Source organism: Clarias gariepinus, chromosome 19, assembly GCF_024256425.1.
Source record: "Clarias gariepinus isolate MV-2021 ecotype Netherlands chromosome 19, CGAR_prim_01v2, whole genome shotgun sequence".
Taxonomy (NCBI): domain Eukaryota; kingdom Metazoa; phylum Chordata; class Actinopteri; order Siluriformes; family Clariidae; genus Clarias; species Clarias gariepinus.
The window spans coordinates 22635049-22660531 of NC_071118.1; the positions used below are offsets into that span (position 1 = coordinate 22635049).

At 35.0% G+C, this 25483-nt stretch overlaps 1 protein-coding gene across 1 annotated transcript; it reads left to right on the forward strand.

The window, feature by feature from the left end:
- Positions 1-12: 12 nt before the first annotated feature.
- scarb2c (scavenger receptor class B, member 2c) lies at positions 13-25137 on the forward strand. The gene is made up of 12 exons (XM_053478406.1): positions 13-220; positions 2397-2554; positions 3117-3261; positions 5743-5931; positions 7015-7106; positions 7214-7333; positions 9296-9471; positions 9832-9950; positions 13755-13828; positions 16736-16787; positions 21304-21447; positions 22652-25137. Exons 1-12 carry the CDS (start codon positions 101-103, stop codon positions 22691-22693), a joined length of 1431 nt encoding a protein of 476 aa, XP_053334381.1. The 5' UTR covers positions 13-100; the 3' UTR covers positions 22694-25137.
- Positions 25138-25483: the final 346 nt, after the last annotated feature.

Here is a 25483-nt window from a genome sequence, read left to right on the forward strand (position 1 = left end):
AGCCGTGACAAGCGCTTGCCGAACCCAAACAATAACAACGGAGAGTGAGACAGAGAGAGAGGTGTCGGCCTAAGATACCTTATTAAAACAATTTACAATAATGATGAAGTCTTTTTGTGCGTACAGCCTCGCTGTTCTTTGTATTCTTTTATTAATAACGGGAATTGCAATGGTTGTGGCTCATGTTTTCCAAAACCTCTTGTACAACAAGATAAAGCGGGTGAGTCAATCTGAGCAAACTTGCTCTACGTGTTGCTAGATTAGTGCTATGCTAGTGGTGTTTAGTCTGATATCTCACTGATCGATTAGTGTGATAAATAAAGCCATGATTAAATGCATTTTACATAAACAACCACATAAACATAGTTTCTATAGGGCTTGGAGGAAGTAACTGTAGTGTTTTTTTTTGTTCTTGATCCCTTCTGATACACGATGTGATGTTTACGTGATTAGATTTTTACCCAAAAATATCAACCAAAATGAAGCTCAGTGGCAGCACGGGGGCTTAGTGATTATCACTGTGGCCTCGCATCTCCAGAGCTGAGGGTTAGAATTCCGCCTCTGGTCTCTGGCATGGAGTTTGCTTGTTGGGTTTCTTCGCACAGTCCAAAGACATGCACATTAGGCTAATTGGTGTTCCCAAATTTCCTGTAGAGTGTAAATATTGACCGAAGGTCCTACCAAAATTGGCATAAATAAAATGGTAATTTTTCAAAACTGCAGAGGTTCCTAGATGGGTGGATGCAGCTAAGTGTAGCTTGTGTAATCAGACTGAATTACTATGGAAAAGCTGTCTGAATGCAGGATTTAGTATGTCTGTGTGTTCTGCAAATTTCAGTGAAATTGTATGATCAGACACGTCTGGTCAGTGTGTGTTTTAACAACAGGAGACAGACAGTTAATGAGCAGATTGCCGGATCGGGCTAAGATTTTATAGCAAAGATGAATTTCATCTTCAGTTAAAGCAATTCATCAAATGAACCTGTAAATGCAGGCAGTGTGTTTATAATCTACAAAGCTATAATAATCTTAACTGCAAACATTTGGAAACATTTAAAGCAAAAGTTTAAAGTAATGAAACTCTGTTCTGATTAAATTTCTTTACACAGGTTTCTAATGTTTACAACATTTGAAATCTTTACTGGCCTGCCAAAGAAATTTTTTAGTCATCACAGCATTTAGTTTTATTCATATTAATTTAATAAATCACTGGGCAAGTTAGTTAGTATTATTTTATAGAGTTGCACATTATTCCAAACTGAAAGTTGAACATGGGAACAATTAGTAATCTATTTATCAATAATGGTAACAAAGCACATTTTCTTCTAGCAGCACAATTTCAACAAAACAGGACACATGACACAAATCAATTAAGCCCAATTAACTTGAACATTAATTTTTCAATTTTAACAATTATACTGCGAAATATAGTTTTGACATAAGCTGTATGACATTCTGTTTGGGATTCATTATTGAGGAAAGTCTGCTTTTGTACGAGCACAAATTATATTTTCACTCATTCAAACACTGGCATGCTTCTTCCCTCACCTCCTTCTGTCCTCCAGGTTTGCCAGCGCACTCTGTAACCTGGCCATTAAGGAGGGAAAAAACACTCCAAATATTTAGTGCTTAAACTCATACTTACACATACCTTCTTTTATTTAATTGAGCATTATATTTATTAGCAACGCAAAGCACAGTTTTGTAACATAAGGTGATAAAACATTCGTCCAGTTTCAGAAAAAAACACCCAATCTAGCAATAGTGCTACTTAACTTTTCACAGCCTGACCAGGCAAATTTGGATTTGCTTTGTGTTTTCTAGAAAATCTGTTCTTTTTTTTTTTTAACAATAAAATAAATGAATGAACAAAGTAGCTTTTGAATTGGAAATCTGTAACACTGCTTAGCTGTTGAAAAATACTGCTCACTCTTTGTTCTTGTTTAAAATTGGCTGCGTAAAAATACAATGTCCATTACCTGAGCTGCAAGTTCGCCCTCTTGTGGTGCCCAGGTTAATAAATAGGTAACATACAGAGCATTGTTATGCAATACAAACATAGTCCGTGAGCACATTTTTAAAATTGGTTCAATACTGTACCTCATTAATTAAGTAGTGATTAGTGACTTACCGCCATAATTATTTTGTAAGGCAGATAAAGCATGTTTTTTGTTAATAAAATTTATTTTAAAGTTTAACTATTGAACCCTATTTCTTCAGGCTTTAGTCATAATCATATTATTCTTCTATATTTTATGTATATGTATATTTTTTAAATTAGTATTATATTTTAAGTCCTTCTGTTTGCTGACCCTCCAGACTATCTCTGCTGACAAATCATTGTATTGCTCATCATATATTATGTGAATAAATATTTGCTAACCTTTGCCTTACAGGAAGTGGTGCTGGAAAATGGTACAGAGGCGTTTATGGTGTGGCAAAATCCACCTCCTCCTGTCTACATGCAGTTTTACTTCTTTAATCTGACAAATCCCAAGGAAGTGCTGTCAGGAGACAGACCTGTAGTAATTGAGATTGGCCCATACACGTACAGGTAATGAGCAGCCACGTGTCTTTTACACTCATAGGAAATAAAATGATAAAAAGCACTTGACTGGGTGTGCTTCTACACGTTTACAACAGTGTAGTAAATGACACAATGAAAGAGACTTTCATTATTGTTTGACATGCAGCAGTACTACTTTATTGTCTTGACTATGAAATTGATGTGCAACACTAAAACAATTACTTAACACAGTATCATAGTTTTTAGAACTTTACAGCATCAACAAGGATGAAGTTCTTTGAACTTCAAAGTTATCCTTAGATACTGGCTGGATCTCAAAGTGTGTGATCAACATTTTTTCCAACAAGGTCCTGTAGTGTTTCTGTTCCTGTGGTAGAAATATGTTTTTAAAATCTTTTTGGTTTCATTTTTATGTTTATGGATGTACCATATGTTTTTTATACCACATAGAACAGAATTCTTATCAAGTAGTTATTTTTATTTATGCCAAGTCATCCACACCAAATCTCATAACATCTTGTTTAAGCTGACTTTGAGGTTACGCTGTGCTTTTGACTTCCTCTTTTTTCCTTTTTTCTATTTCCCCAAGAGAGTATCGACCTATGGAAGGAGTGAACTTCATGGACAATGGCACCAAAGTAGCTGCGGTTAACCCTAAGACATATATTTTTGAGCCCAACATGTCACGAGGATCTGAAGATGACATAATCAGAACTGTCAACATCCCAGCAATGGTGAGACACTGATTGTGTCCTAAATGTCGCATACTGTACTTCATGCTTAGTCATCATGTGATGGTACATTGTCACATGATGTTAAAGGGAAATGAGTTAAAGGGATAGTTCTTTTTTCAATTCTCTATTAAATCAGAATCAAGGTTTCAAGTATCTATTTTACTATAGGTCTGATTTTTATTCAATAGTAAAGGCCCAGAACGATTACTGATCTGCAAATTCAGCTCAGTTTATTTATATAGGGCTTTAAAAAATGGTCATTGTTGCAAAGCAGCTTTACAGAATCCAAAAAATTATGGAAAAGTCTGAGATAATTATAATTATCAGATTGTTCCTCAAATGTGACTTTGGAAAGGAAAAAGTAAAAAACCTTCAGAAGAACCAGCTTCAACAGGAAACCCATCCTAATTTGAGTGGTATCATATCAGATCAAATGAATTTTATTAAGCTTGCTTATAACTTACAAGCACTGTACATTAAATTCAGTTTAATTCAATTTTGTTTTTATAGCACTTTTAACAATTGACATTGTCACAAAGCAGCTTTACACAATCGAAGGAAAAGTTTGAATGTGTATGAATCAGAATGAGAAGATTGTCCCTGATGAGCAAGCCAAGGACGATGGCGACAATGACAAGGAAAAACTGCCTGAGATGGCAGTAGGAAGAAACCTTGAGAAGAACCAGACTCAATAGGGAAAGTATCCTCATTTGGGTGAAATCGGTTAGCAGGGATTGATCTGCATCATTCTGTGTGAGACTGCAAGTTCAGTATAACAGATGTTTAAGTTGATGTGGATTCCAGTTTGTTATTGGAGGCTTAGGCCTGAACTATCGAGCAACTGGAGTCATGACTTTTCAGCGAAAAGCTGTCAGCATTAGCCGAGGCCAGGACCATCTTTGTGGAAAAGTGAAACCGTCCCCAGTCACCACACGCATCCCAGTTTCATTCAAGGGTCTGCAAGATTCAAATAAGATAAGATAAATAACCATGAGCACGTGATCTGCAGTGCACTTGCAGTATTCTGAAAGGTTAGGATGTTTTTTCTCGCTGCGCCATGGACGCATGAACTTTGTGATGTTGTGGCTTGCTACTGTAAGCGTGCTTGTCGTGCCTCTCTATTTAAGATAGCACAATTGAGCATGCAAAAAATATGATATGTGATCAATCAAAAGTGCGGACTTTAAGAAGCTTTGTTATATGTCTTGGTATGTACTATTCGCTGGAACTAGGCGGATGGCTACCCTAAGTTAGTTCCGGGGAAAGAAAATAGTTAAATCTATACTATATACACCACAATCTGAAAATATATCAACTCAATTTAACTCAGCGGGACTACAGAAGCTTCATACGAGTCTTAGCTCAACTTTAGAATGCATTTTTGCACAGGACAAGGGCTGTGGAAGTTGCCTCTGATTGCTTATACTTGTAATTGTGTTTCAGGTGACAAACGTCATAGTCAGTGTAAAGAGCAGGAAAAATTATAAGGAACAAGACCTATTGGTGATATTCTTATATACACCTCAAATTTAATTTAAAGCACTCTTGGAAAAAAAAATGGTTTAAATGCATTTTCAGCAGAGTTTAAACTATAAGATCATTGTCTAATTAGGGTAAAGTGTATGGTTTAAATTTAGTTCAAAAGTTATCATTGCATATCATTTATTTGTTCCCCATATTTGAAATTGTACAGGATTATTAAACTTTTAAATGCAAATTTCACAAATGATTGTTGACTGATATTAATAATCAATAATCTATTAATTATTATTAATAATAAATGTATACCCATTTCTTTGTCAAAATAAGTTTTATTCCAACAGTGAATTACTTTTTTAAAGTCATGTATATTTTAATCTTACAGCTGCTGTATATTTGTTAAATCCAGCATTTCCCGTACATTGATTTATTTTTGGTACAGCACACTGATTACTTCCTTCCTGTGCTCTCTCTCTCACACATACAATAAGGCTGTCGAAAAAATACTGCTCATCTGCAAGCGCTCTCTCTTGTGGTGGACACATAATTAGATATGTGAGCTAGCGATAAATAGATGCAAAACAAACATAATTAGTAAAAACTACTTATTTATCATGTCCAAGTCAGTGAGTCATCCACCGGCATCCTTTTTCATGAAGGTGTTTCCTCTACAGAACTCCTGGTTCCTGTATGTTTTTTTTTTTTTTTTTTTAATCTTTGTTTGATTTTGCACACCATTCTATATAAACTTTTTAGACTTTTGTGTTTGCTGTCTTCCTGGAGTTTTTAATGCTTAAATCAGCCTTTCTAGTAGTCACTTTAATTAATTACATTTTCCTTCCATTCTGTTGCTGTTTTTGACTCTTAGCTGACGCTTTCATCCTGTAGCTGTCACCAATGCTGATTATATGAATTAGTAGTTATATGTTCCTAAGAAAGTGAAGTAATGTATATTTCAATATCACAGCTGCTGTGTATTTGTTCTGTTTGATTTCCTTCTAGACAGTGATGGGGAGGTTCCAACAATCCACATTTAGTCGCATAATCTCTGATATTATGAAAAGTAAGGGTGAGGGGCTTTTTGGGACTTGGAAAGTGAAAGAGCTGCTTTGGGGCTATGAGGACCCGTTACTGAAAGATCTTCACTCAATCATCCATTCTGTGGACCCCAACTTCGGCCTGTTTTACCAGGTAGCGTGATAATTTTATGACATTAAACATGATTTTCACAAAAATTTAGTGATGAAGCTTTTAGAAACCATATTACGTGAGAAAACATGCCTGCAAGATTTTTTTAAATCAGTAATAATGTAGAGTGATATTAACAGTTTTAAGAGGCATATGATAACAGATTACTGTCATTCGGAATTTTAATGTTCGTGCTTTTATGTTCAGCCGTTTCTTGTGCAATCAATTCTCAACCAATCGATATCTCAATTTTTCTTAATGGTGCCTTAATTTTCCAAATATTTAGTTTACTAAAATATTTTTTTCCCTAAATTTTTTTCCTCATGTAGCCAGCTCGTCCTTTTACTACTATCCATTATACCATTTATCACTTTGATGTAAAAATCTTGCATATGTGTAAAAACTAATGAAATTTTGTACTTATAGCACACAGAGGAAACGGGTATCAAAAAGAAAAATATAACTAAGAGGAAGTTGGGTAATAGTACGAAAATCTCTGTGGGGGCCAAGAAAAAAAACGTACCGTTCATACTGTTTTATACACACGTAGTGTTTTATATAGTTCTGAATTTATAGGTAACTATTTATACCAAAAAATTCAACCGGTAGATTTGTTCTACCAGAATTAGTTGAGCGGCATTTCACTTTAAGTGCTTCTATTTACTATAATGGACCTGGGATAGATCACCAGGTATATCACACCTGTACTCTCTCTCTCAGTCACTCACTCTTTCTTTGTAGCGCCTATACTGAACAAGGCCTGGAGTCTTTCTCTGGGGACACCCTCTTATAAGGGTGTTCTCTTATACACCCTGGTAGTGTGAGGGCCAGTGCTTACCACTACACTACCAATTTGTACTTAGCCCATAAAATTCAACTTTCTAGTTTTCAGCATTTGTTAGTGACATCATCAGCAGACATTTCAAATGATAATATTCAGCCATAGTGTGTCCAAAATGTCAGTTACTAAATTACTGAATGAGACATGTAATTCTTCAATAAATGAATCAAAGTCTGATATTAACTGGGTAAGGAAATCACACTTTTAAAACTGCAGTTGTGATTTATTTGTGTATTCCGCTTTAGATGAATGGCACAGATGATGGCGAGTATGTGTTTTACACCGGCAAGCAGGACTATCAGGACTTTGCTCGAATAGATCTGTGGAGAGGCCAGAGGTAAACTATGGTGCAAAGAAGTACAATGCTTCTTTGTAAGTTAATTTACTAAGCATGCATTCATTTATCTGTATGTGTTTTTTTTTTTGTGGGATCTCTGTTTGCAGTTCACTTGATTGGTGGACAACCAATCAGTGTAACATGATCAATGGAACCAATGGGGGAACATTTCATCCGATCATCAGCAAGACAGAGAAGCTCTACATGTTTTCGTCAGATCTCTGCAGGTGAATAATCTTGTTCATGTCTCTAGTACACACATTTAAATGTGAAATCCAGGTACAAGAGACAGCAATTTCCTACACACACACACACACACACACACACACAGAGTTCCTGAATCATGCATAGTAAGAAATTTGTGTAGAGTTTTCAACAATTGCAGGATTTATTTTTTTTTATTTCGAGATAATAAATATTGATACACATCCTTCGAATGAGAACGTTCGTCTAATTGTTTACTGTTAGCCTAGATAAAAACCCTTAATTGCAAAACAAAATGGTTTTAATAGTTAAGTTGTCAAAAAAAACACAATGTGATGCACATTTCTATAAAAGCAGGAATTGTCAACTGACCATTTGACATCTTGGAATTTCACAGATTTTTACTAAATTTTGTTAATTGTGGATTTTTATCTTTAAAAATCAGGAATCAGATAGCACACAAATGCACCTTTTTTATCTGCACTGGTATTTTACAAAGTGAGATAGCAATAAAATTTCCAGAAGGTATTTTAAAAAAGCATTTCCAAAACATTCCACAAAAAAAAATTTTACGTAAAAAATATGTAGTAAAGAGTGGTTAACTGAAAAGAGGCCCCGATATTCTGTAGTAATAACTTTTTAGATTGCTTTATAATTGCAAAAGTTATTACAGAATATAGAGGGCCTATTTCGAATGAATAATTCTGTATTAGCAGTAATGATAATAATAATAATAACAATAAAAATAATTAGATACAACTTATGAAGAAATTGTGACGGGTCGCAGTAGTGCACAGATTTTTCTGGTCTGGCACAGATTTTTCGCAGTAGTGCACTGATTTTTTAACAGTCCTCTTTATTCCACACAATTCTTACAATATAAGCATTGATGCTGGCTGTGAGTTCAGGGAGTGTGTTAGTGGAGGGGTGTGGTTTGGTCCCACTGCTGCACCCTTTCCCCAGCATGTCAAAATCACAGACAGAGAGAATGTAACTTGACATCTTGCATTAACTTGAATTGCAACAGCAGTCTCATGTGTTTGACCCTGCTCAGTCTAGTTCAACTCATCTGTTTTCATTAGTTAGTGATGAGGCACCATTATGTGGAAATGTTCTGACTCTTAAGCACATTTTTGAACAATTCTGGTTTTAATATCCTCAGACAAATGTATTACTCATACAGTTTTTATAATCAGGAATTTCATACAATCATTCCAGAATGAGTTTTAGAAATGTATTTTAAATGAATAAAAATGTGCCTGTTCTTACAGTTATCTGTCTTTGTATTAATTTTAGCATGTTTCTTTTTTACATCCTTGCTCCTTTTATGAACATTGCACAATAAATAGCGTTCTCATGTACATAGGACAGTTCATTAGATTGTTAAACTATGGTACTGTGGTACATTTGTGACAGTTTTACACATACTCTCATGCCTCTGTACTCTCATGTACTTGCATTCACATGCTGATAAGCAATTAGTGAAGTGAATGCTTAATCAACAGAAGAGATCAATTTGACATTTAATTTGAATTTAAATCTCCACATTGTTTAATACTCGCTTTATGCCGTGCTTAGCTACCCAACTAGTCCTGAATCTGAAAAACTGGAATGTTGAAATGCTCCCTGTTGAGGAAATGCCAGTTAAATGAATCTACTTCATCTAGAAAACCATGTGACACCACCAGCCTAGACGTCAAGATTCAAGATTCAAAGAACTTTATTAATTCCAAAGGGAAATTGATTAAATCAACAAAATCAACAAAATGCTTAAATCACTCACTCAACAAAACAAACAAACAAAAAAAAAACAGCCAAAATTTGATAAGCGAGTATGGTGATCACAATAATTTTTTTTTCTTACAAACATTTTTCTCTCACATGAGTAATTTGAGTAAATGAACAACATTTAAAAATTAATTAGAGCAGGTTTGTTTTTCAGTTCATTGTAACGAGACTAACATATTTGTATATGTGGTTTTCAGGTCAATTTATGCCACATTTGAGTCAGAGCTGAGCATCAGGGGAATTCCTGCTTATCGTTTCGTCCCTCCCAGTGCAGTTTTCGCAAATTCAACCATCAATCCAGATAACACCGGATTCTGTGTGGGAGGGAACTGTCTCAGTTCGGGTCTGCTAAACGTCAGTGTCTGCAAAGAAGGTGCGAGTCAACAACTACCCACTGACCAGAAAACAGCCACATAAGGAAATGAAAATGTTTACATAAGTGCTGTTGTCACGTTTCTGAAAATTCAGTCATACACATGCATTTTTTTTTAATTAACCGAAATTTTTAAAAGAATTTTAACTGCAATCATATTGGTGTCTAAATTAATCAACTTAAAAAATAACTCGAAAATAGTGTATTTATTTCAACAGGATGCAGGCTGAAAATGCACATCATTAACCCAATAGCATGGCTAAAGACTCTACCATTCGTCTTTGTCTTGCATGTACGACATTTGTCTTTCTCTTGTTGACAAATTTTTTCCCTTGCTCTTATCCTTCTTTTTTCCTACAGGTGCTCCAATCATCATGTCTTCCCCTCATTTCTATCAGGCTGATCAGAAGTTTGTCGATGATATATTTGGGATGCGCCCCAGGAAGGAGGAGCACGAAACGGCCATCGACATCCACCCAGTATGTGCATGTATTACATTATCGGTATCTTTGGTATTTATCATGGGATGACCTCAATGTCTTTCTTTGTAAATCACAACTACTCTAAGACTATATATTTTACCACAAAAAAAAAATCAGGTCATAAGAGCCATCTTCGTCTATTAAATCATTTTACTGTTCTACAGCCAATGTACTGTATAATGTACACCACTTTTGGGGCACAAGAGGGCGATATACAACTACCACTTAAATACTGATGCAATAAAAAGGCACAACAGGAAAGGCTTTGCAATTCTTGTTTCTTGTTTTGTGTCTTCAAATTAAAAAAGAAGTACCGAATGAGATGAGACTATTGACTTGAGCTTTATGGTGCACCATAGTATTCATAAGCCTAAACTATTACTCAATATATAGACCAAGTTCAAGTTCAACTAGGCTTTATTGTCACTTCAACCATTTACAGTTAGTACACAGTAAAACGAAACAACGTTCCTCCACGACCAAGGTGCTACATGCAACATAAATTTACAACATAAATTAACAGAAAAACTAAACTAGCTAACTAAAAGGCCTAGTTAGCTGGCTAGCAAAGACAAGACAGATTGACCTAACATAAATTACAACATAAATTAACAAAAACTTACTAGCTAAGGAAGACTATCTACAGGGTTTTTACAGACAACAAACAACATAAAGTGCATGTGCAAATGTGCAAACAAAAGCAACAAAGTGACAGTGCGACAACATAACATAATAATAAGGTGTTGAGGTGATGAGTTGAGGTAGTGACAAGAATTTAAGAAGTTAGTGCAAAAAGTAGTCCAGTAATGAATATTGTGCAAAAGAGCATTTACAGGTTGGGGTGTACGATAGTTTGGTGGTGTAGGTCAGTGTGTTTGCGCTTGTGTTGATTAGTCGGTCCAGTCTCAATGTTTTGAGGTAGTTGAAGAAGAAGACGGATAGCTTGTGGAAAAAAGCTGTTGCACAGTCTGGATGTGTGTGCCCGAATGCTTCTGTACCTTTTTCCAGATGGCAGGAGTGTGATGTGTGTGTGAGAGGGGTGTGTCCGATCAGCAACAATGCTGGTGGCTTTGCGGATGCAGCGTGTGGTGTAGATGTCTTCAATAGAGGGGACAGAGACCCTGATGATCTTCTCTGCTGTTCTCACTATCCGCTGTAGAGTCTTGCGGTCTGATATGGCACAATTCCCAAACCAGACAGTGATGCAGCCACTCAGGATGCTCTCGATAGTTCCTCTATAAAAGGTGGTCAGGATCGATGGTGGAAGCTGGGCCTTCCTCAGTCTTCTTAGAAAGAAGAGACGCTGTTGGGCTTTCTTGTGTAGGGAGCTGGTGTTGAAGGACCAGCTGAGGTCCTTCTCCAGGTCTCCAGGAATTTGGTGCTTTCGACGATCTCCACAGAGGAGCCGTTGATGCTCAGCGGAGAATGGTCGCCTCGTGTCCTTCTAAAGTCAACAACCATCTCCTTTGTCAACATTCAGAGACAGGTTGTTGTCTTTACACCAGTCTGTTAGCCTCTGCACTTCTTCTCTGTACGCTGACTCGTCGTTCTTGCTAATGAGACCCACCACGGTCGTGTCATCAGCGAACTTAATGATGTGATTCGAACTGTGTGTTGCTACACAGTCGTGAGTCAGGAGTGTGAACAGCAGGGGACTGAGAACACAGCCTTGTGGGGCCCCAGTGCTCAGTGTGGTGGTGCTGGAGGTGCAGTTCCTGATCCGTACTGACTTAGGCCTTTCGGTCAGAAAGTGGCCTGAGATACAATTTGGCCTGAGATACAATTTCATCATATTAATCTTTTTTGTAATCTGATCTGCTGGTGTGTTAGACTGTTTAGTGACTTCACCATATTCCAGCTTGGCAATACATTGCATTGTTCTTATTATAATATTTCAGGAACCCGGGTGTGCAAATAACTTTATTGTGTCTTGATGTTGGTCAGTTTAGTAAGTTGATGACTGTTTAGCACTCAGGGTGTTTATGACATTATGGTGTTTTACATTCCGGTGTACAAGAAGGAAGGTGGCATTTTTCTTTTCAATGAAATATACCGTAAATGGCCTTTAAATAAAATATATACACGGATCAGCTGTAACAATAATACTGCTGACAGATGAAGTGAATAACATTGTTGTTACAGTAAACAGTCAAGTGTTAAAGTTGATGTTTTGGAAGCAGGAAAAATGGGCAAGCTTAAGGATCTGGGTGACTTTAACAAGTATTGGTTAGTGTGAGTGGCACGAAGCATCTCCAAAACTGCAGGTCTTGTGTGGTGTTTCTGGCATGCGGCAGTTAGTACGTACCAAAAGTGGTCCGAGGAGGGACGATCAGTGAACAGGGTGAGGGTCATTGCCGTCCAAGCCTCACTGATGAGCATAGTAAGTGAAGCCTGCCATGTCTAATTCCACAGAAGAGTTTCTGTGGCAAGCCTCATAACTTGTTTCACATGAGGCTACACAGTCACTGACCGGTCGGAGTGCCCATGCTAACCTTTCTTTACTGGACATGCTTTGGATATGTTCTGCTGTTAAAATCATTGGCATTTATATGGAAATTATAACTGACCTACAGACTAAGTACACCTTTGGGAAGGCAGTGGTTTCTTTCAGTAGCATAATGCACCCTGCCACACTCCAACACTTTCTCAGAAATGGTTTAAAGAACATGACAGAAAGTTCATGCTGTTGACATTCCACCGATCTCAATTTGAACAGGTATCTGTAGGACACACTGCAGCACAAGGAGATCTACACAATGCTAGGCAGACAATTTTAATGTTATGGGTAATGTGTATATTTGGTTATTTACTTTCTGGATTTATGGAAAGCACTGACATGGTCAAAATAACCCTTGACAGGTTGTTTTTAAGTTAGGACAGAGCGCAAGGTGATAAGATTAAGCTTTCACCTGCCCTAATAACCAGACCGTATTTAGATATGCTTAATAGTTAAATATTAACAGTGTTCTAGAAGCACAGTATGCGTTATAGAAGAATGGCTTATGAACATTTGGTGTCATTCAAATAGTAAGTAGTCCTGGCTGCACGGAAAATTACAGGTTAATATTAATGAGCTTCTTATAATTTCTTTGGTAACAGCTAAATCATAATGACTTGTATGTTGGATGCTCCATGTTATCCTAACCTACCAATAACACATTTCTAAAAAAAAAAAAAAAAAAAAAGCATATTTAATAAGAAAGATTATTGACGTAATAAATGTATGGACCTAGGTTTCTGCATACTTTCACACCATAATATTTATAAAAAGATATTTTATTAAACATTTATGAATGTTTATAGTCTGTGCTGTCAGCACTTTGTACCAAGGGCAAACTAGGGTGTAACTATAAAGCATAACTTGAAGATACAAGATGTCTCCTACTCTTTTCTCTCTTCCATGGGAAATGCATTGTTCTTGATTTAGTAACTTCAAGACAAGGAGAAAAAAGTGCACTTGATAAGGGAGTGACTACTTATAGCTATTACAACGTCATAGTAACAGTAGCTGACAGGTTTTGCAATATGTAATTACAGTATAAACAATGAAAAAGTATGATGTCATTCATTCAAGTTAAATTTATAATTGCACAACATTACTGTGCTTGTATACTAATATATTTATCATTTATATAATAAATAATTCACTTGGTTTGTTTCTGCTACTTAAAATAAGTATAATAACTTATACACAGCAACTTGTATGGAGGACATTCACATCAAAAAAGTATTTTAATAAAAGCATAATAAAATGTTTATTTGAAATTTTGTTTTAAATGGATTTTTTTTTTTCTCATAAAGCTCACTGGACTTGTTGTGCAAGCAGCAAAACGTCTTCAGGTGAACGTCTTCATCGAGAAGATTTCAGCCTTCAGGTATTCGTAGGGGTTTTTATGACTATATGCATGTGTACTATGTGCCAAAACGCCAAAAAGTGTGACATGACATGTTTTTAAATTCTCCAATCAAACCCAGCTTTGGACTATGTCACAATTCAGATCAGTCAGCTTCCAACCAACAAGACTTTCCTCATGGCATTGCCACTGTGTTTTATTTGGGTGTCTAACAAGCCAAAGGTCTTTTTCCACGCTGGATTCAGACATGCCAGAAATGTGCTATGAGCATGCATGATATCAGAGCACCTGCTGAACAACATCCTAGTGATAAATCAGAGTCTGAAACGCAGGACGACTTTAAACAGCCAGCTATAATGATTTACAGCACACCAAAATGGTAACCATCAGTCGTGCAAACGAATTATATCTGTTTAGCCAAAAACAGAAAACTTATTTGTTAATTATTAGCAATTGAGGAATTAAAAAACACTGGTACATTTGTGTAAAAGAGGTTTTGTCACCGTCAATAAAAATCTTTACTAAATATAGCATTACTTAATTAATTAATCATTTTTAAAACCAGCTTGCATTTGAAATATATGAATTTGCTAAAGTTATAATTTATTCTATCGACAACTCCTCCTAAACTATTCATGGGAATTTGGCCAAACCTTTACAGAAACTGCATTAGGAGGCATAGATGTACACTAGTTATTTTGTTTTTTTAATTCATGTTATTCTTGTAAATCTAATACTGTACTTTAAACCATAACAGTCAAAGTTTTAGTACTGTTGTGGAGAACTGGCTTGTATTGTCATCATTCAATATCGTAATTGTGCCCTAGCTATTTTATTGTGTTGCCTGCATGTGAAACACAGGTGACACATATGAATCAGTACAATAATCAGATCCTTGTAATCTGTCACAATCACCCTTTAATTCTATCCACAACTCTTCCTAAACTATTAGTGGGAATTTAACTAAACCTTTACAGAACCTTTATTAGGAATCGTAAATGCGCAATAGCTATTTAATTTTTAAAAGTAGCCCATTCAGTAGGCAGGCAACAAAAGTCTTTCTAACAAGATTATTTTTTTTTTACATTATTAGCTATTAACACTAATAACCTTAGCTTCAAACATGCGTTAAAATAGGATATTTTTACAGGCGTGTTCAAGTGTATAATGGTTATAATGCTGATTAGAGATTTCCATCTGTATGTCTTTTCTAAATATCTTAAAATATAATGTTAAGAAATAAATAAAAGAAGAACTGTCTTATTATTTAATATACATAAAATATCAATTGCTGAAAAACAACAAATGCATTGTTTCTCAATTGGATAATTTTGTCAAATCCAGCACAATGATGTCCATTTTTAAGTCATGAAAGTATTGACTAAAGACCAAAAAAAAAAGAGCAAAACCTTCCCAACGGTGTTTGACTGATGGTAACATAGTAACCAGTATAAGGATCTATCCAATAATGGAAACTTTTTTTTTAAGTCGCTCTGGATAAGAGCATCTGCCAAACGCTTAAATGTAAATGTATTAAATAGTATATTTAAATTTTAAAAGGCGACTGTGCAATTGTTTTGGAATGCTGCAGATCGGGGATGGGTGGGTGATTGTTTTGGGGGAGAGAGACTGAGAACAAGAGTATAGGCGTGTTCTAACGTAAACATCTGTCTAAAAGAACAAATGAGGGGAAATGTGAACAGTGCGAAGGAAGTGGGACGTCCGTATCCTGTACTACATTGTTGTAACTTATAGCCCACAACACGCACATACCAGATGTAAGAGATCTTTTTGATTTCACTTCAGAAGTTTTTAAAATACTGGCTTCAGGTGTCTATTCATGGAAAGAGAACTCTCAAAGGAGTATTGGCTCAGTGTGTTGCCAAATACAAAGCAGTGAACATCAAACACGGATTACAAATGTCCCATTACTTGTAATTAACATTGAGTCATACGCTAGACCCGGCATACAGTATAAATATTTTTAGAACGTTAACTGCAAGCGTTTAACTACAGAACCTACAATGCTACATTAAGCTTTCTCATGTTAGTATTCTAACCTCAGTGCTTTATCCTAAAATGTATGTTTTGTTGTGCAAATACACCATCAACCTATCCTACCTATTTAGACCTTTATAATTTAAAAGAAGCTAACTTAGTTTCGTTTCAGGAATTCCGAGTAAATTGACACTTATGATTTACAAATGATTTACTACAAAGGGGCGTTCAGGTCAAACTGGTAGTTTTGATCATTTTGCAGTTCCTGTGCTCGAAGTATTCTGACTTTGAGCACAGTGCAGTGGTGAGACATTTAGCCGCAGTAAAACATTTGAAAGGTGGTCATTCTTGGCGATACCAGCCAAGGTTTGCAGCCTACTACAGTCGTTCACGTAAACATTCAGCCAGAAGAATTCAGCCAGAAATCGACCCAGCACCCACTTACCTTAAAGCATTTGTCACACCCTATCATGCACCAAGTTTCCCTCTGATACATCAGCACTACTTGACTGGTCCCACCATCTCTCAGGGATCGAGGATGACGTACAAAATATTAAAAACTGAGTTTCAAAAAATTATTGATTAATGCCATTGCGAGTTGCTAACCTAGTAAACCAGTGTCAGTATATATTTATTGACGGAAACTTAAAAGCACAAAAGTTGCTAAATGTCTGCCAAATGTCGTAAATGTAATAGGTCGCTTAAAAAAAAGGTTTTCCACAGTTTATATTAGGTTTTTGTTACAGCTGGCTCAAATGCTCTTTTCTCAGACACTGATGTCTTGTTTACAGTGGTATGTCCATAGTTTTACCTGCCCATGTATAATAACAAAAATCTATTTTGTTGCTTGTTACACAATTCATATGCATGAAATAAAACATTATTATTTGTTCTTGATTGTATGTTTTTTTTTTTTTTTACTTCTTACAGCCAAACTGGTGATGTAAAAACATTGGTCTATCCAGTGATGTACATAAATGAGGTAAAATATCCAGATCTTTTATAATAGACTTTTATACTGTGTATATAAACGTTTCATAATGGTCTTATGTCATGCAGTTGGTTAGCTATTTATTATTGACATAACTTTTTATTTTAGCAGGTACATCCTTTTAGTAAAAACTTTTATTCTAAAGTATAGGTGTTGGTATCGACTATATAGCCATAAGTGTGCACAGTTGACCATGTACAGCCATACTTTTGTTTTTTCCAAACTGTTGCCACGTGTTGGAAGCAGACAACTGTAAAGGACGTCTTTTGTATGATGTATTACAATTTCCTGTTAGTGGAAATAAAGGGCTCAAACATGTTCCAGCATGACTGTGCCCCTGTTCATGAAGTGAACATTATGAAGTCATTGGTTGTCAAGGACCCTGATCTCACTACCACTGAATACTTTTGGGATGAAATGCAATACTTATTGTTTCTCAGGTCTCTTTACATGGTTAAATCTTTGCAACCGACTTCGAAAAATGTAATGTAGTGAAAAATGTATTTTACTAAATTTATTTATACTAGAAGTGTAGTTCCATTAATTATGTTTTTTTTATTCCTGTGCGAGAAACAAACTGTCTGATAACTATTAATAAAACTGTTTATAAATCATTATAACACAATAGTCACTTTAAAACAGAAAATATTTACTTGTATTTAAATGGCCAGAAATACACAGATGAAGCATATTTGCACAAAAAGTTATGGGGATTTATTTATTGTTTAATTTTACTTTTGATGCATTATTACACTTCTATTTGCTCAGGATTATTATTTAAACCATAGTGAGATTTGATGTAACTATACTGTGTGTAAATGCTGTTGATATCCAGTAAATGCAATAGCTTTGTACCTAATCATGCCACAGTCTAAACAGCCATGTTTGTGCTTATTTACAGATCCACACTGTTTATTCAGTTGTATGCCTTTATCTTGTTACATATTGTTTTCTTTCCCACACTCGTTGGCCTGTGAATTAGGGTTGTCAGCTACCCCGACCTAGAATGGTTTATATTTTATCACTTGTCAAAGATTGCTATGCCAAATTTAATGTCTTAAGTAAGTCATAACGATGCATCATAAATAGAAATGCAAATATGTGTTCATATTACCTGAAACAGGGAGAATTGTATCGATTTTAATTATGTTTCACTTTTAGAATGTGTCACATTATGTGTCACTTACAGTATCTGATGTAAAGACAGCAGTGAACCCTGTTTACTTGAAGTGTACAAAGGCTTTTGTGTAAATAATTCATAAGGTAGTGCAACAGTTTATGAATAGAGGAAAAAACAAAATGCCTTCTGAACAAAGACAAGTATGATTGTTATAGTTAATAAAAAATGTATGCATTGTTGACATTTTCCTTGTCAACAATGTCACCACAAAAATAATAATAAGGCACAATATAACCCATTGAATGTACTGGCTTTAGTTGGAACAGGTTTATAAATTGTATCTATTTTCTTGGGTCAATGCCAAATATGATGGATAAAATAGTTCTTCTTACCAAATTTATTTGGTTATACCCTTTCACAACTGAATGCAGGGGTGGCATTGCACAAACCTCAGTTGGAATGGTTCTCAAAGTGTGCTTCAGCAGAGCACCATACCTCACCCCTTCGTTTGCAAAGCCTTACTATAAGTACTGTATGATGAAGAATTTCACCATTTGAAAAATGTTGTAGACTGTACCTCTAATTGTCAAAAGTCACTTGAAGACCACTTACGTTTTTATATGCAATAGGAGCTTGTGTTAGATTTTATTTGGTTTCCTAACTTATTCAAATTTTCAATTGACTACAATAGCATATTTTTTCACATTTAAGTGATGTATTTTTATTAATTCATATCAGTAGAGTATAATGTATTAATTTCAATCACTGCTAAATTTAGTTCTTGTGCTCTAGTGGAAATTTTAATCTAACTGCTTCCACTTCTTGAGTTCTTTGAAAAGGAAGTTTTTAATAGGATGTGGTGTATTTACTGCATGTAGAAAGCTCATGGACACATGTTCTTTACCTCATGCTCTGGTAATTGTCTTGCACCATCAGACATAGAGGCAGCTGTTTTAGTTTGATACAGCAAAGCCAGACTTCCCAGCATCACTTCCCCCTCTGATGTGTCCAAGGTATTTTCAAGATAATAGGGTGGGTTCTTCCAGCCATTTGAAGCACACAAGGTCACAATTTACCTTCACTGCCAAGTGGTATAAAGGTTAAAATGTGTGTATTCCAGATTCAACAAATTCAGAACCTACAGGACTAATAGCACAAATTAGTTATATTATATACTGTTATATAGTTGGTATAGTATATGAATTATATACTTAAGCTAGCCACAATTAATATTTTCACATATTGATTTAAAACCTACTGTAGGACTGCTAAAATGCTTATTTTGGCAAATATTTGTCAAGAATGAAAAATGTCAGGATACAGACGTTTCTCCTTACAAATCCTAAAAATTCCTTAAAAGATATAATAGCACATTAAAAAAACAAAACAGAAATACAGTGCAAACTATGAATGAAAAAAAATTGTAGAATTGCAAAGAGCCCCCTGTAATGATGCGGTTATCACAAGGGCAGAACTGTGTGAACATACTCTACACTGTAAGGACAACTTACAGTAGGAAAAGCAGGGAAAACACGTTGAGCGTGCAAGGGAGACACTGCACACACATAGAGTGCTTAGTCTGCTCTCAGAATGTCAAAACTGTGTGGTCAGGATCTTGGCATGAATATTAACGCCATAATTGACCCACTTAGGCTCTTGTTAATATTATTACATTGCATGATGTGGCTCTCTAACCCACCACCATGTGACACCCCCCATTTGCAGGAAATATGGCCTTGTAGAACTTTAACACTAGTTTTGTTAAGGTAATCTAGATAATTTTTACCTCTTTCTTCTCGAGTCAGCTCCTAGAGTTAGATTAGCTCGATGGCCACATGTTTTCGTACCATCTGGTCAAGCTGCCAAAAGAGCTCAATAGGGTTGAGGGGATTGTGCAGGCCAGTCCATTTCAACAAAATTTCAGCTGACTATTCTTCCCTAAATAGGTTGCCTAATTTTGGACAGTGCTTTGGTTGTCCTGCTGTCAGATGAAATTAGCCCTAATCAAGCATCAGGTATGCTATGGTGTTGCAAGTGGAATTATATCATTCCTTGTTTAGGATATATATTGCCCTGTACAAATTTCCTATTTGCACCAAAGCACTTACCAACCATTATATTTCCCTCTATCATGCTTAACAGTTAAAATCATCAAGTTAATATGGCATTAACAATGTCCAGGCTGTATTTCTTATCTGTCTAACATTATTTCAGTTGATTTTTCTTAAAAAAAAAAGGGCAAGTATAATTGTAGATTGTTTTAAATTACTGTATACAGTAGATATATGTTCGTAATGCCGCTGGCAATCATAGTTCTATCATGGGAATAATGGATGTGTGAGATTTCTTCCAAACCTACAGTAGCTGGTGTTTAAATACACTCTTTGGGACTCTATTGTGCATTTATGGGCACAGTACAAAGGCGTGAATAAACTAAATGCTTAATTAAAATTGAATATTTAAGTAAATTTGTTACAGATGTAACTAAAATTATGACAGCAACATAATACAAAGTTGCTCAAATTCAAAAGTTCTAATTTTGTGTTATAAACCTCATTGTAGCATTTGATGAATATTTGATTGAGGCTGCTATGACCTTCTGTAAAGTTTTGTATTTTTTATTTCATTACAATATCCTAATGACCTTATGGCATAACTTATTTTTTGTAAGAAATTGTATGTAAGAAACAGTGAAAGCACAATGTCCTTGATTGAACCATGGCATATTGTCATATCTTATCTAGTTTTTCAGCTCTATAGCACATTTATGATTATGTTTATCTGTTTTACCTGCCCTATCAGAAAGCATTATCTCATGATACTTTGGAGCAAAAGTTGGAAATGAACAAGATATTCGATCAGTGATCGGTCTACGAAATTAATGTTGTCTTCAAATTTCAATACATAACTCATGCCATGAAGTATTAGGCATAGTTGGGCAGTGAGTAGTGAACCTATTCATATCAGCTCACTCGTTCATCTCACAAACAGTACATAGTCTTTGTTTAGTAAATGTACAGTAAAAGCAAAATATTTATTTTTTTGGTCCATACAGTATCAAAGACAATTAAGAAGTTGACACCAATGCTTTAGAATTAATTACACACCAATTGATTCATTCATTCAGTGTTTCATATAGTAAAATTTGATTATTATTTTTTTTTTTTTTACACATTTATTTAAAATGTATTTGGAGGGAAATTAAATCTAATCAGTGTTTAAAATGCATACAAGTTGGCAAAAAGTGTGCAGAGCCAGTAAAAATGTAATCACTCAGTGTAAGGGTCTCATTTGATTTCTGTAAGCACTTGATACTATTCTCATACTATGACTGAGGATCTAATAAATAATGTCCTTACCCTCATCTTTTTGTTTTAAACTTATTAGAGTGTCCTAATAGATGAGGATTCAGCCAAAAAGCTCAGAGCCGTGGATACCCAAGCTGACGTCGTGATTAATGTGCCCTTCTTCATTATTGGTATCGGCATCATATTAGGTGTGGTCTTCATCGTGCTCATATGTTACAAAGAGGTGAGTAATTAAGTGCATTACAATATGTGCAACAATTACAGTAGGTTAACTTTACATTACAATCCATGTTTTTTATTTCAGTTGTTTGGTCAGATTGGATTTGCATGTTATGATGGTTCACATAATTACATAATTTCATAAGTGACCTTTATTTGATTCTAATGTAGACACATCTGTCCTCTAAAATGGCACGCAAGCACCATCTGTCTTAAAACATGTAGTGAGTTCATGCAACCACCATGATTTTAGCTATAATATGCTTTTATATCTGGAGCACGGCCACCTTTTAGTTGGCTGTATTTGTGAGGTCAGGGAAAAGGAAGTTAGTCAGATGACCCACTTTAGCTGTTTTAGCACTATTTAGTCCCAATCCTGTGACATCTCATCACATTGTATACAGATGAAAATGCTTTTAGGTTCACTATTAAACAGAGGTCTATTGTTGGTTGTTTTCAATGTAACCAGGCATGTACAGTAAGTGATCTCCGATCCTAAAAAAAAATCCAAAATAAAAAGTAAATGAATAATGCCAAAAATGTGATTTCCAATAATTGGAAAAACTTTACTTTGAGAGTACAGATCCTCATAGATTTAAAATGCAGCTTAAATAGACATTTGTGGCACTGTGTGTTAAAAACAAAATTTGAAAAGCGATTTAAAATAGAAACAGTAAAAACTGTTTTGATCAGGTAACCTCTTCTGTTTCTCAGTTATGGGGAAAAATTGCAAATTTGAAAATAAAGATTTAAAAAACCTTTAAAGAGGGTTAATCTGTGCAAGTGATAATATTTTACAGTGACAAATGATCAGCTGGGGAGTGGGAAGTGGTTGTTTAAACTGTGAAGGCTCTGGGTTCCTGAATGGAAGGTTAAGGGTTCAAGCCCCACCACTGGCAACCTTCAACCTTTCACTGTTTAGCCATTCAGCATGGCTCTTAATCCTGTCTGCTCCAGGGGTGCTGTATCCTGGCCGACCCTGCGCTCCGACCCCAGCTTCCTAACTAAAATATGTAAAAAAAAGAAAAAAGAGATTTTCATTGTAGATTTACTTTCTGTGCACTGAAAAGTTGTTTTGTTAACATATTTAACTCATCGGTAATACATTACCTTTATGGCATTTTATGTAGAAGAGCTAATCCAATTTTCTATTTTCTTATTTTGCCACCTCACTGTCATGATGTTTTTGTTTGTGTGTAATTTCACAGCGGAGCACTCCTGATGAACGCCAGCCTTTGCTGAGCTCCTAATACAGCAGGAAGGTGATGTTTTTCCTGATGTCAATGCGGCATCTGCAGCTGTGAACTGAAAGTAGCTTTGCACTGATCCAATCCTGAAAATCTACAGTAACGCAAGAAACTGCAGTATTTTTCACACCTGACATTTAATATTACATTTAGTACTAAATAACAACTAACTAAGATAAGCAGAAATGTGTTGTGTGATATAGCTCATAAATATTTGCATGCAGTGCTATAACGTATTTGTCGCTTCAGGTCACATACATTTTCTATGAAAACAGTATTCATAATGTCTTTAAACTGTAACATTTTAACACGTTTCCAGTATATTGCTAGCATTAATTTTTTGATTACTCATAGTAATGTTAATGATTGTGTTTATAAATACAAGGGAATTTATGAGTATTCAAGGAATTATTGATAGCAAATTGTTTGCTCCACATTCTCTCGAATTGTACATAAGCTTAAACAGCACACTGACAGTGGCATCCTGTGTCATCATTTCATCAGTTGTAGGTAAAAATTGGTTGTTTTTGGTATGGTTTTAATCTAATAGTGTACTTGAACAAATGCTGTTGATTTACTTAGTGGTGAACATTATACTACTTCAGTCATTTATATAAGGAAAACATGAAATATTACTGTTTTCTAAGGAAAAAACATCCAGTGGTCATTGTTCTATAACTAGGTGTTCATTCCTGTTCATAATTGTTGCTAAACTCGGTGCTGATGTCAGTGTTATTTTTGGAAAGTATTCATTTTTGTTTATGTTCATAAAAAAACTGAATATTAGTAAAATACTATCATCATTTCTGCTAAAATCTTAGATACATTCTGGCCTAAAAAACAACTACTGTAGGCCATACAAATGAGCAAATCTGACTAGTTTCTGACGTTTTCAAAAAAACAACCCTTATTTATTAGTGTTTTAATAATAAAAATTGAGTGTAAATGGTTATGTAAAGCGAACAGAGCTAAATAGTACTACTGGATTTACCAAAATTCTAAATATTTGTATACTTGCATGTGTTTTGATGCACTACTCAATCAGAAAAAAGTTACTTATATTATAAATAAATGTTCCTTCAGCTAAGGCATTTGTTTACGTCTTATGGCTCTGCACATTATCCCATTTACAGTGCATTAAAAAAAAAGTTTAATATTGTGGAAAGAGTATTTTTTGTAATTGAATTTAAAAAGTGATATTCTCATATATTCATTGTTTATAAAGTGAAATATTTTAAGCCGTTTTTACTTTCAATGGCTACAGCTTTTCCTGTAAAACTTAAATATCCAGTATCTCAAAACATGATAATAGTTCATAAGAGGGTAAGCCACAGAAGGTTATAGTGTAGAAGCTGGGGTCAGTGCGTCAAGAGCCCACATGCATTCTTAGCATCAATCCACTTCTAAACAGTGGACAGTTAAAAGCTTGTTCTAGAAGCTTGTGGAGAGACAGTTAGAAGCTTGTTACAGTACATGGGCTAAGGAGAAAAAGAACTGGACCACTGTTCGGTGGTCCAAAGTCCCCTTTCAGATGAAAGTAAATGGCAAACAGTGCCAAAACTACCACTAACTGGTTTGCTGACCAGGATATTACTGTGCTTGAGTGACCAGCCAACTTGCCTGACCTGAACCACATAAAGTAGGAAGATGAGAAACACAATATTTTAATTATCAAAAGTAAAACAATAAGGCTTTAAATGTTTCGCTTGTAATGAATAGATTATATATGTAAAACTTTCCCATGTTATTCAAATTTTTTGAGACCCACTGTACAGTAGATGTTGCCATTTTTTCCATGATACGTTTTATTTCTGTCTTGTGGCTTGGACTATTTATCATTTATATTTCTTCATTAATGCCAAGAATATAAAATGACTGTTTTTTGCTTAATGTGATTGATGATGGTCTTAGTTCGTGATCAACTGGCCTAGCACAAGAATGTGTTTTTGATAAAAACTCAAAGCACTTCTGTTCTGTAAATGGCTGTGGATAATGCCACCTGCTTAATGTCATAAAAAATATTCTTAAAAATAATAATTCCTACATTTAAAATTAAAAGTTTATTCTAGATATAAATCTATATTAATACATGCAAATTATTGATTTGAAGTTAATTAAACTAAGATTTGCATTAATTCATCTTGTGCATAAATTTAGGTAAACTCGGCTAATTTTTTTTCAAAAACAATTTTCTTAAAAGCAAAACTGATTGTTACAACACTTATGCTAACAGTTTGGACAAAAAAAAAACAATGTGTAACTTTGTCCTCTGTCTGCTACTTTTTTTTTTTACATTTATAGTTTTTGACCACTGTGTCCCAAACCCATTGTGTATAAATCTGTTTTTCACCAACACTAAATGTACAAATTTGCTAATCTGTTTCTTGCAATTACAAATTGTTAAAAAAATGGTTAAAAAAATAAATAAAACTGTTCTATTATCCGTTTTTAAACTCGTGATTTAAAGGAGAAGGTTATTAAAGGGAAATGTAGAGTGCTTTGTGTATGTGTGTGTGTATGTATGTATGTATATATACTCAGCAAAAAAAGAAACGTCCCTTGTTCAGGACTGTGTAATTCAACAAAAATGTTGTAAAAATCCAAATAACTTTACAGATCTTCATTGTAAAGGGTTTAAACAATGTTTTCCATGCATGTTCAATTAACCATAATCAATTAATTAACATGCACCTGTGGAATGGTCGTTAAGACCTTAACAGCTTACAGAAAGTAGGCATTTAAGGTCACAGTTCTAAAAACGCAGGACACTAAAGAGACTTGTCTATCGACTGT